This window comes from Rhea pennata, chromosome 8 (genome assembly GCF_028389875.1).
Source record: "Rhea pennata isolate bPtePen1 chromosome 8, bPtePen1.pri, whole genome shotgun sequence".
NCBI classification, from domain to species: domain Eukaryota; kingdom Metazoa; phylum Chordata; class Aves; order Rheiformes; family Rheidae; genus Rhea; species Rhea pennata.
Window position 1 is genome coordinate 11,617,717 of NC_084670.1, and position 21,352 is coordinate 11,639,068.

The window sequence follows — 21,352 nt, forward strand, 5'->3', positions numbered from 1 at the left end:
CTCAAAGTAAGGCTAACTGTCAAGTTGTGCAGTTTTTTGTTTTTTGTTTTTTTTTTTCCCCAAGTTGAGTTTTGAAAATCTCCAAGGATCGAGACTGTCTCTAAGGACTGGAGACTCTCTGGGCCTTGTGCTAGGGTTGCAATTGTCACTGTAAAAAGTTGTTTTCTTTGTCACAACAGGAATTTTCTTGTTGCAGCTTGTGTTCGTTGTCTGTTGCCCTTTTGCTCTGCACCTCTGAGAAAAGTCTGGCTGTCTTCTATATGGCTTCCCTTGAGGTGGTGGAAAACTGTTATCAGATCCCGCTGTACCCTTGTCTTCTCTAGGCTGGACAAACCCAGCTCCCTCAGCTTGTCCTCTTGCATCATGTGCTCCTGGGCCTCTTGATGACCTTAGTTGGGCTGGCTGTGATCTCACAATAAACATTCAAAATTGTTAACTACCTTTTCAGTTTCATGCAATTGTAGTTTTCTAGGGTAGCCTCCAGTCAAGGTGACTTTTGTCTTCATAGGAGACATGGATTTTTGAACCAATGATGGTTCTTCCACCTATCTATGTGCTTGGTTTTTTGTTTGTTTGTTTTAAGCCATTGCCTCTTAGATAGTATTATCCCAAGCATTCTTCCATCATTGCAATACCTTCACTTCCATGCAGCGCTCCCTATGTGTAAAATTATACTTGTGATGGAGTGATTATCTTACCCTGGTAGATATGAGGAAACAGTCCTTATATGTGATACTGTGGTGTATTTCTCTTATGGTAGGAAATATATTTTCTCCCTATTTTTCTTTTCTGCTGAAGTGATCTGGATTTCTCCCTGAGATTTTGCAACCATTAAGAATTTTAAGATAATGTTTGTATTTCTTCTCCTTTCCAGATTAGCTTCTAGATCTCTTTTCTTCCATACCACCTCAGTCACTGACTGATCATTCTGAAATGGTGCACATCTCCTTTCACTCAATACTTGATATCTTAGGAAAAAGATAAAATAGTAATTGTTTCCCTACCATTCTACTTTTCATAGTTTTTGTATTGGAAGTTTTAGTGCAATGTCAAGTTGCGTTGTTTCTTAGCCCTTTCCACTGAAACAAGAATAAAGATGTCTATAACACTACTGCAGACTTCATTATTGCATTGAATTATCACGATGGGAGCTTTAAGTTTTTAACTTCCTGTTTATAGAAGTTCTTGAAGAAGGAATAAAGTGGTTAACTGATTTTTTTTTTTTTTAAAAAAGATGAAAAATAAAATAAAGTTGAGTCTTTATCAAAGGAGTGTAGAACACATTGCAAAAGCCACGGTAAAGGGTACAAAAGAAATGTACTGAATGGAGGATGTGGAAAGTATTAATGACCAATACTGAAGTTGGGAGTAAAGGTAGAATGATTGATGGGGAGAAGACTGTAGAAATGGTAACTATCCAGGTGGAGGAAGGAGTGAAAGAATTGAGCATCAGAGCTTCTAGCTTATCTCCTACACTATTGAAAGAATGAGTGCATGTTTATTAAGATGATCCAACTGAGAATGGTCCCATTTGATTGCAGAACAGCAGACACGGTATCTGTATAAAGGAAAAGAGCTAAGAAGTAATGCAAACATCTACAGTGCTTTTAATACAGCCTCAGTGGAGCAGGCTGGAAGAGCTTGTTCTATCTAGCCTAACAACATAGAATGAAGAAATCCCTGTAAATAGACCATGGGGGAAAGCAGGGGAGGAAATAGAATTAATTAAGCTAGAGGTCCTTATTGATAGAGGAACAAATAGTGTCAAATTACTACAGGTATATTTAAACAATTTAGAAGATTCCTTTAAGCAAAAGCTTAATAACGCACCATTGGGTGTGGGTCAGTTTATCACAAGGTATAGGTGATACTGCCTGTCATATGGCAGTTCCAAGAAGTTTCCTTCCCAGTATATATTCATGTTAAACATTGTGGGAGGTGTCTCAGATGGTTCCGTATCTATAAGCTCTACTGTTTTGTGAGAAGTCTTCTCTTGCAGGCAAGCTCCATGACTCCTTAGGAAGCTTTCTTAGTTCTTGGAGGTTACTGAGCAGTTCAAGCTTTGTTTGAGGAACATGAACCAGATCTGTATCGTGAAAGCGTGTATGTATGAATAGCAACTTAATGCTACAGACATGTCTAAACTTTTGACATTTACACATTGTATGTACAAGTGTTTTAATGTAAACATATATCTAAATGTATATTCATGCACCTTAAGTTTACATAGCATATCAGTTTTACAGGCACACATCAACCCGACAAGTGCATAATGTATATATGTTTGTTTAGGCATATTATCAGAATGCCTCTGTTCAGTGCAGTCTTCAGAAAAGGAGCCTAATTCAAAAGGCACTTAGAAAAGAGCTAAGAGCTCAGATACAGACGACAGCAAAGGCGGAGGTGGGGAGAGAATAGGGAAAGATGAGTTCTGGCAGGGAATCACATTTGGTGCAGGTGCGCCTGTCCTAGAAGAATGGGATGCTGTATGGAATGAATGAGATCCATTCCTCAGCAGCTCGTACGGCCTGCCAAACACCCTGGGTGGCCTCCACAGCCGCAGAGACTGCGGTCAGAGAGAAGTTCTAAAAATGTCTAAACCTGCTGGCGTTCCCATGCAAAAGATATATTAGTCTGGAGCTGCCTCGTGTTCCAGGCTGTCTTGTGAGTGGGCAGAGTTAAGGTTACTTAGATGACCTGACCTGGGTGCATGCACACTTTCAAAGGATTTGAGTGTGCCGTTGGGGAGTTTTAATTTCTGTGGTCAATTTTGAGAAAGCTGTCTTGTTTCCCAAAGGTTTGTTGGCAGAAGTAGAAGCTAGATCCCTACTCCTTTAAATGCATCCAGACTCAAAACTTGGAAGAGGTTTTTATGTGGTTTGCATCCAGCCCATCTCTTCCATATTTTGATCTGGATCTTCTCTGATTTACAGTGTCCGTGACTGTCACTTGTATGTCTTCCTCTGATTTGCCTCCATTGTCCAAAGTGCAGGGATTTCAAAGGCGATTCTTCAGTTTTAGGAAGTCATTCATAAACTTGAGTGTGCAAAGCAAAGCTGTGCGGTTAGGCAATGGCTTTTGAAATGTTGTCACACACACTGTTAGGAATATGGGAGTAGGTTGCTGTCAGATTTGAAGGTCTTGCTTAGAAAATAGTATGGAAAGACAAATGGAGCAGAAATGCAGTCATGTGGAATTACCTTTTAGCAGAACATTTCTGAAAGTTTCTTTGTGTTGTCTGTAGGCTTTTAGCTCCAGAAATAATAAACAACAGTGACAAATATGTTTGTTACTATGAAATTGGGGAGAGGAGGATGGGAAACAGATTTAGGCTTTCTGTGATAGAAATTTTGAGAACAGAACTGGACAAATAGAATGGAGATAGAAATAATGTCTTATTTGAAGCCCTGATTGGTTTTGTGGGTTATTGTGGGTTACTAGGCACAAGTAACTGCCTGGTAGTTTATTGGTTTGCCTGGTTACTTTGGAGTTCTTTTAGTAAAATTAGTCTTTGGTACCCAGAACAAAGATGAAAAAGATTACTGAAAGATAAGAGAACAAAATTTGTCTTTTGGAGGGATGTTGCACACCCTACAAATTTATTTTTGATACTTTTTTTGTTTTCTATGTAGTCCTTGTCTGCTTTTTCCACATTCTTAGCGTGTCTCAGAAATTCCAGCGTTTTTAGCAGTGAATCAGTGAGAAAAGGGGGAAAAGGCCTGTAATTGCTTTTTCCATTGTGCTTGTTAAAACCACATTGTGGGAAATGGACCCAAACACTGTCTTTTAAGTGGTGTTGAGTCTGAGGCAGGTGGTATTAACTCAGGACTGCATTAACTCTTTTCAAATCTCTTTCCTGTTTCCTTGAGGAAACATGCCTGGTGTATATATGTGGCAAGAGCTGTTTGCCTGCCTCTTGCATTGACATTTTAATTTGGTCCATGATATAAATATCATTTCCCTAATCCCCCTTGCCCTGACCCTGTTTTGTCTTTTCTTCAAAGTGAGTTGACTTTTTTCTTTTTTCTTTAAGGAGGGGGGGGAGGAGATGGGAATGGTGGCTGGCTGCTCTAGTTTGGAGCATTAAACGCTCGGGAAAAAAAATCTCAGAGTAACTGTTGTTTCTTTCTTTGTATTCACATGGAAATTTTTAATCTCCATCAAAGGATCAGGAGAAAATAACGTTGAGATTCAATAAGAGAGCTCCCAGCTTACATGGAATTTTTAAATGTTATTTGGCTTTATCCTTTAAGCGATGAGAACCATGAACTATGTACCTACAGGGTTCAGAATTAACTTTTCTCTTTCTTCCAACATACCCTCTCTTTTTTTCTTTCTCCCTCCCTTTTTCTTACATCTTTATTGTTCTGCATAAACATGCAGCTTCTTTTTGGCTAAAGCTATAAGTGCCTTGGGATTTGTTTAGTTTTATTTATGTATACATTTCTAACATTAATTATGAGCACCAGTCTGAAATACTGGATCATGTTCTCCTTTTGATGTGATCTGAAGAATCTCTATTGAAGGCCATGGAGCTAAGATCACAGGCCAGCCTACCCTATGCCTACATAATCATACAAGAGCTACCATTAGACTTCGCTCTAATCTGCCAGTTTGTAGTTGGGGATCAGAACGCTGTCTGTACCTGTGGAAATAGCTGACTGTGCTAATAGTGATAGCAAGGGAGACCCACTGTAACTAAGCCGTGGAGAACAGTGACAGATTTCACAGGTGGATGCTGACGACAAGGGTAGATTTCACGCTTCATCACAGATTAATAAAAAAAGGGAAGATATTAAAATGCTAATACTCATTAATACTATTTTATGGTGTTTAACGTTAAACATGGAAAATTAAAATGAATGACAACCGGTAAATGGAACTGACAGTTGTGTTCAGCTTCTGAGGCTAGTGAAAAATAGCTGCAGGAAATAAAAGCTGAGGATGCTACCATTCCTACTGTGGCTTAAACCAAACAGCACCTTCTAGCACCTAGATTTTTGCAGGATTACCTAAACTTAAATAGACTCTTCTGTTGTCACAAAATACTTGATGAGATTTTTTTTTTTAACATCATTGGTCAGAACCGTTTTCTGAGTCATCTGAAAGACAGTTTCCAGTAGTATGTGCATGTAAGAGAAGAAATCACATAGCCTGTTGAAACATAATAATACATTTTTTTCAAATGTAGGTGATCGTCTGTTTTTTCCCCAAATTCGCCTTGTGCCTCAGTTGGCTCTATTGTTCTTCATTTCTTACTAGATCAAGTTTTGGTAAGCTTGCTTTCATTCCAGAGGCAGTTGCATTTCAGCAACAAGTAAAAGTTAGCCCTCTGTAGGCCATAATTAATGTGTATACATAATGTAATTTAATATAATATAATATTACATGGATACAAACTTCAAATATCCGAATAGACTTAATTCTGCTATATTACTTAATTATATTTATGGTTCAAACTCACTGAAAATTTTGATGTAGCTGTGTTTAAATTTGATATTTAAAGATCCTAGGGTATTTTCACCTGAGGTTCTCCACAAGTGAAAATTTTTATTTTAGCACAAATCTTAACTCTGTCCTTTCTCTCATGCAAAAATTACAGGATTACTGGGAAGACACTGTGGTACATAAGGACCAGGGATAAAATAATTCTAAAACGATGTCACTGATTTTTCCCTGATGGTGACTTGGTAAAGCTGCAGTTGTTTGCCCACTATACATTTACATACCTTAAGATTTAGGATTTAAATAAAACTAACTATGAGTATCTTAGATTTATAATGCCTAAATCTGAGGAGAATTAAAACGTCAGTGCAGCCTAGCTGAACATGACTGATGTGTATTCTGAGCTATAGCTACTTTTAACATAGAAATCCTGGGAGTCCCTTTGTTTTTAAAAATTTCATCTTCACTTGAATCTCTAGCTGTTTTTTGCACTATGCACTATGAATTTCAGCTGCCCTCTCTTCTTTGTTTGCTTTGCATATGCCCTGTCTTCCTGTGCTATACTTGCCTGTTTCCCCTTTGTCATGACCAACTATTTGAGTAGAACATTACATCTCAGAAAATATTTCTTTTTTTATCCTTAAGATTTTATCAAAGTTCAAAATTGTTGCTATTGCCCATTGTTTTCAAGGGACTGAAGCCACATGGGTGTTCCAGGATTTTGTTCGCTTCCGTTACAAGCAATAATTTAACAGTACTCTCAAATCTTTGGCAATTTAGTTGAAAACCCACTACTTTCTGCTGAGGTGAAAACAGACATATAACTTAAAAAAAAAAAAAAAAAAAAAAAAAAAAACTTAGGGAATGAAAGATCATGAAAAAGTGAAAAAGGCTTCTCACTTTGGTTGGAATTTATGAAAGCATGTTCATTTTGGCAAATGTTTCTCAAAAGCAGGTTCATTTTTATCCTCTCTACCCTCTAGATTTTCTTGTGAGGTGTCAGACCATGGTTACTCAGATTTGGCTTAGAACTGGATTTCTGCCAAAAGTTTGTATAACCTCCTCTCCTTCTACCCACTCCTACTTCTTTCTCCTGGATATAGTTGTTTTTTTTCCTTAGGTTGATCTCAGTGAGTATTTCATTCTCACTTTGTTCTAAAGAAAAGATGCTTAGACACTAGGGTGATACCGAGTTTTTAAACCTGAAGAGAATAAAAAAGAATGCCTTCTTCAGAGTATAGTCTTATACTTATTTCTCCTTAATATAGGCATGTATAGCTCAGGATTTTATTAAAAGAATTTTTTTAATACACTGGAACAGAAGCCTTTTCTGTTTGTTTTTTCGTGAATCTAGGTTACAGGATAGCTGGTTCTTCCAAACTCTTGCTAATTTTTTTTCTCTTGATGAAAACTCTTCAGTGCTAACTCTCCTTTATCTCTAATTCCTTTTCTAGCCTCAGCCAGATGTTTATTTTCCCCTGTTATTGATGCTCACTTAGATAATGTTCTCATGCTGTCACTCTATCTATCCATATTTGCAAGATCTGTCACAACGAATTCCCAAATTTTTGTTACCGAGTGCCTCACTGCAAATTTTGTAGTATTTTCCATATAGTCACATAAATCCTGCTTAAACAGCAAGCAAGGGTGAACCTTACTATTTTTTTCTTTTTCAGTAAGAAGGGTGTATTTCTGAGCCACATCTTATAGATGACCTAGAGATTTGCTCCACCTTCGCCGAAGGAATGTGGCTAGCACTTCAGAGAATTACAGGAAAGCTTCAAGAATTTGGCCAGGAAAGAGTAAAACTTTGAGAACCAGGGAAAACTTTGTCTTTCCCCATTTCCACTGCTTTCATTTCCTACTGTGTTGTGTTGTCCTCTGCATCAGACTATTTAAGACTGCCAAATACTTGGGTATTTTATAGGTAATATATCTTATAAATGCCATGGCCAGCCTCTGAGGGAAACACAGGATTGTCGGTTTTGGACAGAGTATAAAACCCAAGCAGGAAATCGTTGCAGAATGGCACAGCTGCAGGCAAACATTTTAAGCTAGTAAACTGCCCATCTGCACACCCACACGTGTGTCAGAATGCAAGGCCAAGTCAGCCGTGGCATATGTGCCTGTAAATGGTTAGCAGTGAGAGATTTTGTGATTAAAAAAATGAAGTGTTCTGCTTCATTAGTTTCTGAAATACAACTGACTGAAGATGATTATAGTATTATTTTCAAGAACAAGGGAAGATTGTAGACTAGAGCTTTTATTTCTCTTTAAAAAAAATTATAAAGGGCAGAAGTTCAGATCTGGAGCAGTTCAGATGACCCCACTGCAGGACGAAAGATATGGCACAATCTGACAGTGGAGACTTGAGGAAGAACTTTATCAGGAAGAAATAAAAACATTTTCTTTGTTAGGGTAGAACTGGTGATCACATCTGAATCTGAGACGAGTTGTCAGAGTGTTTTGGTCCTGAGGTCTGAGGGTTTTGTGCTATGTGTTTCTTAAAGTTGGAGCTGTTTGAATTCTGATTTCCTAGAGATTTTGCTGACCAAAATCACTTTCAGGAAAGTCATTCTAGTACTTTCCTCTTTTATTTAACCTATAGCTAGGTCCTAGTTTTACTATCTTCTATTCTAAGTAATTTCTCTTTCTTTTTGGGCTCTCATTTGTTGTTCCTTTATCAAAGCTCTCAGTGTTCAGTTCTCCCAATCCATCATCAGAAATTTAGCATTTCCCCTTATACAGGACAAGTCTGTGTTAGCTTTCCTCGTGGTTTTTACAAGTGCTACCCTCAGTAATCCCCGATGTAGTATATAGATGAAAATTATTAAAATAATGAAGTAACAACCATAAAACTATTTTAAGACTGCATGTCATGCACTCCAACAACTATTGATTTGGGGATTTTTTTCCAAACCTTGCACTGAAAAATAAAATGATCTTCGAATGGTTAAAAATAAAATGCCAGGGCTATAATCCCATTGTACAGTTGACTTCTTACTTTAGTATTTGTCTGTCTGAAGGATTATCTTGATGCATTGTAATATATAAATCAGTGCAAGACGGAAGATAATCTACTGGTCAGGCTCCTTGTTACACATTGTGTACAGCTGAAGTCTTTAGAATCTTTCTGTTGACTTTGATGTATTTGGATTGGGGCACATAAAGACTCTGAAACTCTTGGTTCTTAAAACTTCTTGGTATTTCATGTGAGCAGCAGATGAGGACGTTATCATCTACGGTTTGTTGTCTTCATTTAAGGTTCAGATATTTCAGATGTTCTTAAGAATTCCTACATACATCACATGGAAAAGCTTCTTTGGTTTTTCCCCTGTGGGCATTTTAGTCTCTCTTTTTCTGTCAGCCAATGCCATTTTTTAAGTCACGTAACTGAATTTCAGTTGTTACCACTATAGTGTTGGTACTCTTCTACATTACCTTTGCACACAAGCACGAATTTCAGGATGATGCCATATTAAATGTGGGCATCTTTGTTAAATTAGGAGAATTAGTTGTGAATTGTCCTTATTTGGAAATCTCTTTTATATTTGAATATATTAAGAAAGCACATGACTAGTGGATGCTGTCTTCTTGCCAGATATCTTGGAGTACTAGCATTTTGATTTATGTCGACAAAAAACATGCAAAATGTCTGATAATTTTATGCTCCTCTCCCCCCCCCCCAAAAAAAAAAAAAAGAAACCATGTAAGTTTTAACATTCATGGACTTCGTATGTGCATCTCCTTTCCCAGGATGATCACATCTCTCCGGAGTGAACTGATTCCACATCTGGTTAGGAAACAGTTCTCTTCTTCTACATCATTGCAGCAGGGACAAGACAACAAAGAAGAGGACCAAAAGAAAAAAGACCAAACATCCCTAGGTCAGTGCAAGTATCACAGATTTGGTGACAGTGTTAAAGGCCATATGTTACAGTTGAGATGCTAGATAGAGTACAGAATTAGCCTGAAGCACTAGACTGTTTTTTTCCCCTCTTGTATCTCCGTGATAGCAAATCTTCTAGTAGATTTCTTTTCAAACAGGATTGTGCATTTTATAATTCTTCTGTCTTTTCCCTTATTATGGTGTAAATAAAGAGCAAGTCAGCTGAGTGGTCTGTACTTTTCCTCCAGAAAACAGTGTAGATAAATGCACTTTTGAAAATGTAATTTTAGGAGGAAGTTCTGTTGGGTATGGCACCAGACTAAGCCTTAACCAGGAACTGGACAAGTTCTCAGATCTTGGATTTTATTTTTGACATTGCCACAGTCTCCTTGTGTGACCTTGGGCAAAACATTGCATCTATCCTATTCCCTTGATTTCCACCTGTAGAATAAAAATAAGCACTTACTTACTCACTACAAGTGATAAAATCTGTTAGTGGTTGCTAAGTATCTAGCCACTCAGATGATGTGGAGCAAAGATTTTCCTTTACCAACAATATTTTAATAGTACTCCTCTCCAGAAAGTATTTCATTAAATGCTGTCTAACTTCATGCATGTGTGTGTTCTGCAGACATTTATAGTTTCATAAAGGAGGATAATAGCTTGCTGAAACCTGCTCCAGATAACTCTTGTTGGAACGATCGTAGAGGAGATATGAATGAAACTCTCCATGAAGGAAAAGTTCGCTGCTATGTCCATATAATGAGAGAGGGACTGTGTTTCCGAGTGAATACTCTTGGATTGTATATTGAAGCTAACCGACAGGTGAGAAAAATACGGAACTGACATGTGGGAATGCAGCAATAGTTTATGGGGCATTTTAGTCTCCAGGGGTGGTTCCCTGGATATAGCTGAGGAGTGCATGGAAATTGAACTGGTGCCATATTATCTGTGTGTATCTCTGTGCTGGTTGCTGAGTAGGGACATAAGACAAGAAAACAGTTCTGTCACTGACTTACTCCACACCTTTGATTTAGCCAAGAAAACCTCCGCCCCAGATGTTTTTCTGTTTTTTGGGGGTAGTAAGACCTGCAGCCAAAGAGCGACGAAATCTGGAAAATAAGGGTGGAAGGAACTTCAAGATATCATCTAGCCAATGTCCTCCCTGTCCCAAAGGCAAGATCAGTTCTGCCTTGACTCTTCCTAACAGATGCTTATCTAAGTGTTAATGATGATTATTAGTGTTTTGGAGGAAAGCTTAAAACTGCCCATACATTAATACTGCCTAGTGGTTACCATTATGAAAGAATTATTTCAAGAACAAGTTTCATTACAGAGCCGGTCCAGGTAAAGACAGAGGTGAGATGTTGATCTATTGCAACTTTCACTTACTTTCACATTACTGAGCATTCATAAAATAAATGATCACAGGGGAGGTCTAGAGAAATCCTGTACTAGTTAATAAGCTGATGATTAGAAGTTTTTACTTTTAATATGTTCTTTTTACTATACTGGCTGATATCACTTATGAGTTCTCACTTCACTGTCCAAGTGATGAACTTCGTGTTGTCAGGAGTGGACAGTTTCTTCTGCTTCTGAAAGACTGATAGTGAGTGCAGTAGGGAAAGACTCAGAGTTTCAGGAGGTGGGGCTGGGAGAGCGATACAGTTGTACTGGGAGCCCTGGAAGTGGTCACTTCCATGCTTCTGCTCTCAGGTTGAGTGGATTTCTTTTTATTCAAATGAATGGATGAATTTATGCAAATTTGAACTGCAGCATGTCAGAATGAGTTCATACACTGGAATTCTTTATCCTGGATGCCTGTAGAAGCAGAGAAGTAGTGATTTGCTTTGTGCTTAGGGGCATGAATAAGAGGGGAAGGATGCAGCCCTGCTGTCAGAGACAGAAAGATTTGCCCTAGAATATCAGGAACAAGTGTGCCCGAAGGGTTAAGGGAGAATACCGCTTGCTAGGGGAAGTGTGTGTGTACACTTGGCAGCAGCCACTTCAGTAAAAAGTTACTGAGTTGAGCCAGTCAGACTCCATGTGGTTTTTTTGTGTTTTTTTTTTTAACCTAAATATTCTACATTTTGGTCATTTCAGGAAGTGTATTTGCTCCTGGGTGGTACATAGAATTAGTACTTTGAAATCACACTGGGGCCTTCAACATTGGAGAGGATTTTCCTTGATTTTTTAGCTTTTTCAGAATGCTAAATTTCTAAGGAAACTATGTGGAGGTAAAGCGTAGAACAGAACTTAATGAGTGGTTGTGAGAAAGGGCTTCTTTTCTCAGGGCCACTGTATTTTGATTCTCTTACTAATCCTGATAACAAATACACATTTACGTTTATCTGCATTCTTTTACCTGTTTTGTTGGTCTCTAATGAAGACTTTTGGTGTCTTGTTTGCTCTTATCTTGGTCTTCACAGACCAGATTCTGATTCCCTGACTGCAAAGCTGGGATCTATAACTTTGCTGTCCAAGAGGACAGACTCCCAGAGCAGTAGCAGTCCAGTCCAGTAGCCATGGGAAGGAATGGCATCCTAACCCATTGCCCTGCTGGTGAGGAAACACTTTACTCCTATCATTTCACTTCCAGCTGGGTTTCTGGATGTCTGCAGCCTGTGTGTGGGCAGGTGGGTTCAGGAGGGAGTTATCTTCAATAGCAGGAAATAGTTTCTTTGTAAGATGAATTAAATCCAAACATATCTTAAACCTTCCCTTGACCCAGGCACTCCCTCTGACTCCTGCCCCCTCTCTAACCTTCCTTTTCAGAGCAAAATGCTTGAGATAGTAGCTTTCCTGGGTCACCCATCAGGCTGCACTGCCATCGACTGATTCTAATAAGGGGTTTGCTTTGGCCAGTAAAACCCTTTATTTATTTCATCACACCGCCTTTCTACCAAGGAGGGCTTCTTGCCTTTCCTTGTTTCTTCCCCTTCCCACAGACCAAAACTGGACCATAGGAATATTCCCAGCCTATGCTGTAGGAATCCATTGGGATCTGTCTACTGGATCTGTCTATTGTAGCTGCCCTGCTATGTGTGAGGTGAGGACAGCGTCCCTTCACCAAGCCAGCATAATCCAGGTGAATTGGCTTAGTTTATAGAGCTTTGGTTATATGCCATTTTTCTTTAGCACCTGCATCTTGGACTAAAGGAACTAACCTCCTCTTCTGTTCAAAAAAAAAAACCCAAAGAAAACACAAGTCTAATGGGAAGGACAATCTCTAAAATGTGAAGAACAATAGGTGTAGAAATGTCTGCTGGGGACAGCAGTCAGCCTGAAATGAAAGCTTGGAGATGTGACTGCTCCTTGTTCATCTGAGTGAAATACCAACTATAAAAATCTTATCATATTAAAAACTGTGTTTTAACCATCCTTGCATGCTGAAACCAAACAATTTCCTGCAAGCACCTAATCTTAGACCTTGAGATATTTTTTTTTTCTGATCTGGTCCCAGCTTATTCAGATCTGTGGGACCTACTTCTTGAGGTTCACTCACAAGCCTTCTGCTCTTGTTAACCCAGCTTACTAAGAAAGTGGTTTTACACAATCATACTGCATGGCAGCACCTTCATAGCAACTTGGATCTTGCTGGCAACTTTGAGCCAAATTTAACAGACCAGTAAAGATCTCAAAGATATAACATTTCTAACAGTTTTGTAAAAATAAATGCCTGGTAGAGAAAAGAGGGAGACATAATCAGTGCCCCTTCCCCATTTCCTGATACCATCATCGTGCTGAGAGGTGGACAGATGGACAGCAGCACGAGCAGAGCTCCACAGCAGCCCCAACATGCGCTGCTTCTCACTCGGGCCTACTATTTGCTGTGACATAGGCCTTTTAGCACTTAGGGATTAATTTGCTACCTTCTGTATCTTCTGTTTCTTTGGCTGCCACCTCTGTCATACAGAGATGCATCAGACATTGCATCACTGCTGCAAGTAAGTCTGTACGGCACAGCGTCTGTGCGTTGCTGTGAGGCTCCCACCGCCCCGAAACCCTCATCTGTGCTGTCATCACCTCTTCTGTGGTGTGTGACCTTGGCCCCAGCCTGACGCCAGGAGATGCAGAATGCCTCAGGCTGTTCTTTCACCCAGAAAAGGAGGAATGATAGAGTGATATCCCATCCTCCTACTATGCTGGCTCCCCTTTCTTTTCAGGAGCCAGTTTCAGAATCACTCTCCATGGATTTGTTCTTGGCTACCTCATGGGCCTTGTCTCTCTCTATTACCATCTCTGCTTTGTCTGCCTAGCTAACACCTGCCTTCTCTCTGTCAAGAGCCTTTTCTTCTGCAGCTTTCTACCATCTGGAATAGCCACTTGATCAGCTTCAGTTTCTTTCTCCTTAAACATCTGAAATACATTTCTGTTGCCTATACCTCAGCTTGCTACCATATTTAGGGGGCTGAATGTAGTCACCTTTTTATGCCCATTTACTCTGTTTTGTATTTCATACTTCTTGGTTGTCTCTCTTGTATTACTGAAAGGTGCAAAACATGCTGAGTTGCATTGGAAATAGCAGATGCTGGACAAACCTGTGTAATTGTGTGTGGAGTGTTACTGTGTTCTGCTGGAGCCAGCCTGCTTGCTGCTGCTGATCCACTGCTTCTCCACAGGTGGGAAGCTGAGTAGAGAGAGCAGACACACAGTGCACTGCAGTGGAACTATACCTGCCTCCTTTATAAAATGGGAAGATGATAAACCACACGTATCTAGTTGTAGGTTTAAAATGCAGGAACATGTGTCTTCCTGTAAATTGTTTATTGTAGATGCATAAGTGCTATGAAAACCAAAGCCTACCTTGAGCAATTTATTTAACGTGATAATATATAGTACTGTTATGTTAACTAGTGATGTGGTTTTCTTCATCCAGGTTCCCAAGCTATTGCTTAATCTTGGTTCAGAAGAACCGCTGGTTCATTTGTCTGCACAGGTCACTGACAGAGGCATGGTAAGTGTTCCTTCTCCCTCCCTCTGCTCCTTCAAGATTGTCTGCTTACCCTTTGCTTCAAGAACTGCTTCCTGGAATTCAGTCCCACTGTTAGAAATGAAGCTGAGTTCTAAAGTACAGAGTGACAATGTGAATGATACAGCCCAGAGTCTCCTCGTGGGCTCATGCATGGGTTCCTTCCTGCCTTTAGGTCTCAGTCTTTAAAAATGTTTAGTAAAAGTGCTGCTTTACCCCCAAGTCAGACATTGCAGTTGTTTATGATAGCCAATCAGTCAGTTCAGTCAATTTGTTTTCCAAAGGGCACCAAACTTGGAAGAGGTCAGTATTTTGGCTCTGATTCTTAGCTAAAGTGTTTTGGTTGAACCCTAGCTTCAAGCCTCCCTGTTACACGTCTCACTGTGCAAACTCTATTGAAACCAGTGAGCCCCGGTAGAGTTATTCTTACACTGTTCGCCTTAATACCTAAAGCCTACAAAGCTCGGCCATCTAATGGAGTTTTACTGAGTTAATGGACCTTGGGAAAGCTGGCCAGCAGTCTGTGTAGGGGATGGGGCCCAAATTTTTAAGTGTTTCCTCTGCCAAGAATCCCTAAAGGTAGAGGGATTATTTGTTAATAAATACTTGAGATGTGCATCCGTGCGGAGCACGTGTGTGGAGAACACATATCAAAGAGCTCCAGATACTTGGAGTGAATTTGGAGGTGATTTAACTTTTAAGTGTGGTGCTGTGCCCCTATTTCCGTTCTGTTTCTCTCTAGGTTGGATCAGACAGCATCATTGGGTCGTCCACACAAGTAGGGGAGAAGACATCCATTAAACACTCCATCATTGGCAACACGTGCATCATAAAAGACAAAGTTAAGATTACAAACTGCATCATCATGAATTCAGTCACAATTGAGGAAGGGTATGTCACCTCGTTGTATCTCAGTCCCCTAAGTTTGTTGTTTCTTTTTCTAGATAGATTCTGAGTCAGGAATTGTTGTCCTGTAAGGTAGAATGGTTGATCCTAAGGACTGACTCAGAAATAACTCTCTGTAAACAGTTCTCAAATGCGTAAGTGAAATTATTTTATGAGAAGGCTGTAGGAACATAAATTTCTTCTTTTAAGAAGAGATTATACAATCTTCAGAATGTTTAAGTAGGTTAAGTGGATGAGCTTGTGCATCATCCTCCCAAGCTTTATTTTAATGGCTAGATCGATGAGTATACCTAAATTATTTGGGATAAGAAATATATTTTAAAGTGGTACACTTACCAACTAGAAATACTCTTTTCACTTTTGAACATTACAGCTCCACCTAAAATGTCATTTCTTTAGGTCCTTTTTAGTCATCTTGCAGCTTTACTTTGCTATTGCAAGTGCTGAGTAATAGAATAAGAGAATAAACTTTTCAAAGAGAAAATCTGCCAGCTAGTAGAGCTTTCCCATGCATTAAAGACACTAACTAAATAGGTAGCCTTGAGCATTCAGTTTTCAAATGTGGGAAAAGTGGCCTATCTGTAGTTGTTGATGTCTGCATGCCCCCATCTTTCTGTACAAGCCGGCTTCCTGTGGATGTCAGTGGAAAGGAAACTGCTGATTGAGTTTGTGCAGGCCTATATAAATTCCCTGCTCCTTCATGGCTTGAGGTTTGCCTAAGGCCTCAGGAAAAAGGCCAAACTCTTAAAAATGCCAAGTTGGCTCTCAAAGTTGCATATCTGAAAAACAAAAAAACCCAAAGGATGTGGGGTCTATGGAGGGATACTACTGATACATAACTAAATTACAGGTAAGTAGGGTACCTTACTGCCAAGTGTTTGTCTTTAATAGAAATCCACAGTAATTTCAAGCACATCATAAATCAGAATTCCTTTGAGTATAGAAAATAGCTAGTTTCTAGTTCAATTGCAAATGGATCCAATGTGACTATATCACAGGCACTGCTATCCTAAGAAGTACCAGAACCTGTCTGGTTTGATCATGAGACTTTCTGTCATTTTGATTAATGAATTGATACTACGGTCATAATGGTATGATTTTGCATGTGAGGTGAGTAGCCATTAAAATAAAGCTTGGGAGGACGATGCACAAGCTCATCCACTTAACCTACTTACACATTAAATCACAAAGGAGGCTAAATGTGTAAAAGGTGGTATTTTTATGAGGAGTTCCAAATCGGTTGTGTTTATTTCCACTGGTATGTAGTAATATTCTCCTCTGAATCCTGAACAGAGTGCAAAGTCATTATCTTAAGCACTCCACAAAATTCTGTGAGCATTATAAACATTAATTTTTAAGAGGGGAAAAATCAACATTTTGGGTAACATTTTTTGAATTTCTGAAAAATCATTTCATCCCTGGCCCCCCTCGGAATAAAAGCAATGTGCCCACCTTTGAATGAAAAAAACTGGCGGTCCCAGGAGTTCACACCCTTAGCTGCTCCATAACCATTGCACATTGATGCACTGGAGTCTAATTTGTTGTTTCTTCTCAACTAGAATTAAGACTATACACTGCAGAGCTTTGTTTCAAAGTATGCTATAATTCATAATGCAGAGAACTGCACAGATACTGTGCTGCTAAAGTATTTCTTATTGCATCATAGTAATCTTTAAGAATAGAAGGGTGAGAAGTCACAGATACACAGGTAGTGAGATTTGGAAATAGTTCTGGCTGCTAAGCTTTATTGAAATAAGTCTTGCTTGTAATTTAGAGAAAACACTTTCTTTGTATTTTGGCCTTTGCTTCTTTCGTGGCTTTAATTAAAGCTGATGAATTTTTAATAACATGCTGGTAATTTTGAAACATTTTGATGGATCTGTTTTCAACAGGTGGATAAATTTGATGTGGTTTTGTTTTAAACAATCCACAATGGACAGCTCCCCTTTACAAACATCTCCTCTCCCAGGCATCTCTAAATGACTCAGGCATTATCTGATCACTGACTTCATAAAACGTCTTGCATTGTAGTTGGAAAGTCAGTAAATATTGGCTAATATGAGTCAAAATGAGCATAATAAAAGTGTCTTAAAAGATATTTTTCATTTTCTGTTGCATAGCAGATGCCCCAAAGTTCATTCGGTTTTAACACCATCTAAGGTATTCTGTATTAGAAAAATCTAGAATTGCATTGAGAGATGGATTAAAAACAGCATCATTTAAAGAATATACATTATATTGCTGATGGGAGCTGCCTCATAAAACTAATGGGCTACTACTATATTATGCCATAGTCACATGTGAGTGATAACTGAAGGCTAGTCCCAGTAGAGTTCATTGCAATAATACCAACTTGAATTTGTAGGCTGAGAAGACTGCAGTAGAGCACATATTATGGAAAAGACAAAGCTCTTTAGACAACTCAAGGAGGAAAAAAAGATCAGATAAGCCATTTTTGAAAATTGGGAAGCTGAGAACAAACCAATGCAAAAATTGCTCAGCATTTCAAGTTTATTTAGCAAGAGGTGTTATTACATGTGGTGCTGCCTTGGTAATTCCTTTAGCACTTACATCATGTCTAGCTTCTCTAGGTTGAATCTCACTTTCTTTTTTGTCCCTATTTCAACTGTAAAAGTGGTCAGCAGCTTCAATTCACTATATTAACGCAGAAGAAAACAGATGAAAAAGTTTTATCTCTTTAATAGTTTTCCTGTAATGTTGTGAATCCAGGATCCTATCGGACTTGCTATAGTTCTTGGGGTTTCAGGATCCACAAATTCAGGATCCACAAACCAGAAAGTTGTTTTGAAAATCTTCATAATGTTTGGTATCAGCTTTTGGAAAGGATAAACAGATTCTTTCTGAACAGTTGGGATACCATGAGGTGCTTAGCGCAAAAACTAGGTTCCTATTGGTAGGCTGAGATTAGTTCATTATTGGAGCAACTGAGATTTTGACCTAGGCGATACCCTTTAAAACAACTCCTTCCAGTCTAAAGAGATTAAGAAACTGGGGTTCACTTGAACAGTGTCATTGCATGCTGTTTGGAAATTATGATCCATTCTCAGCAATGGTTGATATGTTTAATAGGCTGGAGGACCTGTAGCAGGGTTTTTTGTTTTCCCAGACCTTGTATGCAATGCTTCCATTACATTATATATGTCTTCAGTGAAGTGATTTGAGTAAATGTGAATCCCCCTTAGAAGAGATTACAGGGGATTAAAGAAGTTAGTAACACAGCCAAAATAGTTGGTAGTGGGCATTTCTTAATGTGTTTCCCACTGTGCAGCTAATTCTTCCATCAATGAGACAATAAAATAGCGAAGATTACATATGCGCTGAGTGATGGACATACTTGACCAAGCTGGGAGGGATGTAATTTTTAGAACAGTGCAAGTGCTGAGAGATGCTGCCTGCCCAGGTGACAGGCTGCAGCAGGGAAAAAGTTCTTGTTTCCCTCTGGACGAGTCCCCAGAGCTCAGAGACAAATGACTGCACTGAGTTACATATTTGGAGAAAATCTATTAATTGAGCTGAAAATATAGGTTGCTTGAAAACTTTTTGTATATGAATATGCCTGCAGTAGCTGTGTGCATCTTCAGTCTGTATAGCGTTTTGGGGCTGACCCTTCTGTTTGTTCCGTTTGCGTTAGAGGATGTGCTGCACTACGGCATCCCTGCATTCGTATGTCTTTGGTATAGAATTTCTCTCGTTATAGTTCAGTTAGAAAGGAGCAATCTGTTGCTGGACTGACTGAAGCTGATTGTGTGGGGAGAACGTTTGCAAATGAGACATGTGCCCCTATTAGGTTAACTCCACTCTGAGCTCTTCATATAACAGAAATCAGAGTTGTTAGAGCTTGAAGACAATCTTGCAATGAATTACATTGACCTGAGCGTGCTAACTTTATTTCCTTTGGTCTTGGAAGATGGCATTTGTAAACCCTACGTGTGTAAACCCTACCTGGAACTCAAGTTGAAGTAGCTGGGCATACTTAGCCTCCACGAAATGAGACCTGTGAAATAAGACCACGAAATTTAGCTTCAGGTTTCTGTATGGGGTTTTATTTTGTTTTTTAAAACTTGGCTTTGTTTTTAGCAGCCTTGTAGTATTACTTATTCTGTTAGCTCTTGGCAGCAGGAATTGTCTAACTGTTCTGGTTATATAGGACTTTGTGCTGAAGTGCTCAGAGCATTGCAAGTAATATTAACAGGAAAATCATGTTGAATCCTGTGTTCCATCCTAGCAGATAAAGATTTAAAAATCTCTTGTTTATTAGTAAAATGATCTTAGGGTATATACTTACTGAAAGGAGCTTTGCCATTTGTCGTATGCACAGTAGATCCTTGTTCCTTTGTTGTGGAAGCTGGAAGTTTTCCTGGGAAAGATTGAAAAGATGGGACTACAATGGGGGGGAAAGGGTTATTGGACTACTTACAGGTTAGCTGGGGAGACAAGATGTTAGAAGCTCAGATAAGTTGAAAGGTCCACAGTAAGCCGTGCTTTGAAATGGCCACATTGATGTACTTGGGGTCAGTACCACAGGAACTCTGTGGCAGATTTTGTCTTTGAAATGAAGTATTTTGCTTCAGTCTTTATTCAAGGAAATGTAGTGAAGCAATATGCAGTCATAACCGTTTTTATGGAAGTCATTAATAGACTGCTGTGGTTATTTCAGAGGGGGGGACAGCAAAACAAATGACTGAAGGTTACATCCAAAGTTTCACCTGCGTGGCTAGAAAGTACTAGATCTTCACAGAGTAACCAGGAAGCGAAGCTTGTCTCACCAGTGCTTTTATCAGAACAAACTGCTCACTGGGTAGGGGATGATTATTTTTCAAAGACAGAAAAGATCATTATAATACCTTATCTGGTCATCTGCCTGGCACAGGCCAGAGAAATTTATGCTGTACCTGCTGAGCTGAACTCAGCAGCTGTTGGTTTTAAAAGATGGCAGATCATTTTCATTTCAAAGTCATAAACAATTCAAAGGCTATCGACCACTTGGGGAAGCTGTTCTAGTGTTCATTTTGCTCTCCATTGCTGTTTCTAACTCGTTGTGGTTCTGCATTTTACAGTCTGCAGACAGAGATGCTACATGTGGTGCAGGGGCTTGTCAGAATAGGTGCAAACTGTGGGATCTAGAACTGTGAGCTCAGAAGGGCAGGCACTGTGGTTCTTTGGTATTTCCATTCCTGGCCTTTTACCGTTCTCTAATTGCAAGGTTCCCTATTTGACTGTAAGTTGTGTATATCCTAGTGTCAATTGTGTGGATGTACTTGGACAGGATGTGTCAAAAGATTCCTCATAGCAAGGTGCTATGAAGCTCCTCAAGCTGTATGACAAAATGTGAGTAGCAATGGGAGAAGCAGCAGCTTCCTTCCAGAGAGGAGCTTGCAGCAGACAATTGGCAGAGAGTCTGATGCAACGAGCAGTTGTGCTTCAGGAACTGCAGGACTGGGATTGCAGATGCGGCTCACGGTATTGTGTGTGTGTGCAGGGGCATGAACTATTGAACAATAACCTTGTCTCCTTGTTGTGTTTGTAAAGCTATAAGCATGTAGCTGGAACTACATAAACACATGCTACCCAAAGAGAACTGGTGAAACTCCCCGTATGACAGACACTGTGCCAGGATTACCTTTTTGAAGGGGAAGGGAGTAAAAAGACAAGCAGATATGCTTCAGATCACGCTGCACGTGATGGCAGCAAACAGCAAAGCATTGCAGCATGAGGAAACTTGGAATGCAAGGGAGATGCCGCTGAGAGCTGCGGGTTATAAAAACTGCAGGGAGGTGATTTGAACACTGAGGACAGAGAGGAAGTTAGACTAATCCCATTGGGAAACGTAGAAAGCCTCTGGGAGTTCTAAATACCTAGGCAGAAAGAACAGGCTAGGTTAAAAATTTGTATGAAGGACTAAGTTAGCCAGATCCGTGGAGGAAGAACTGGTACTGTTAATGTTATATTGGCCAAAACTAGCATTTACCTTGCTCAGTCAAATCAAGAAGGTAAGTTATATGTTGGATTTTGTTAAACACGTTCCAGCTACCTCTGTTGAAATAGATGGCACAGTTACTGTAATGTTACTCAGTGAATGGATTGAAGAGAGACCATGTGTGACCAGTTAAATGCTACTC

At 39.4% G+C, this 21,352-nt stretch overlaps 1 protein-coding gene across 1 annotated transcript in view; it reads left to right on the plus strand.

The window, feature by feature from the left end:
• EIF2B3 (eukaryotic translation initiation factor 2B subunit gamma) overlaps positions 1-21,352 on the plus strand; it is a 101,069-nt gene that overhangs the window by 59,716 nt on the left and 20,001 nt on the right. Inside the window, exons 7-10 of the mRNA XM_062581902.1 lie at positions 9,202-9,332; positions 9,966-10,159; positions 14,214-14,291; positions 15,049-15,197. Of these exons, the coding sequence (XP_062437886.1) occupies positions 9,202-9,332; positions 9,966-10,159; positions 14,214-14,291; positions 15,049-15,197 (552 nt within the window). The remainder of the gene's footprint in view (positions 1-9,201; positions 9,333-9,965; positions 10,160-14,213; positions 14,292-15,048; positions 15,198-21,352) is intronic.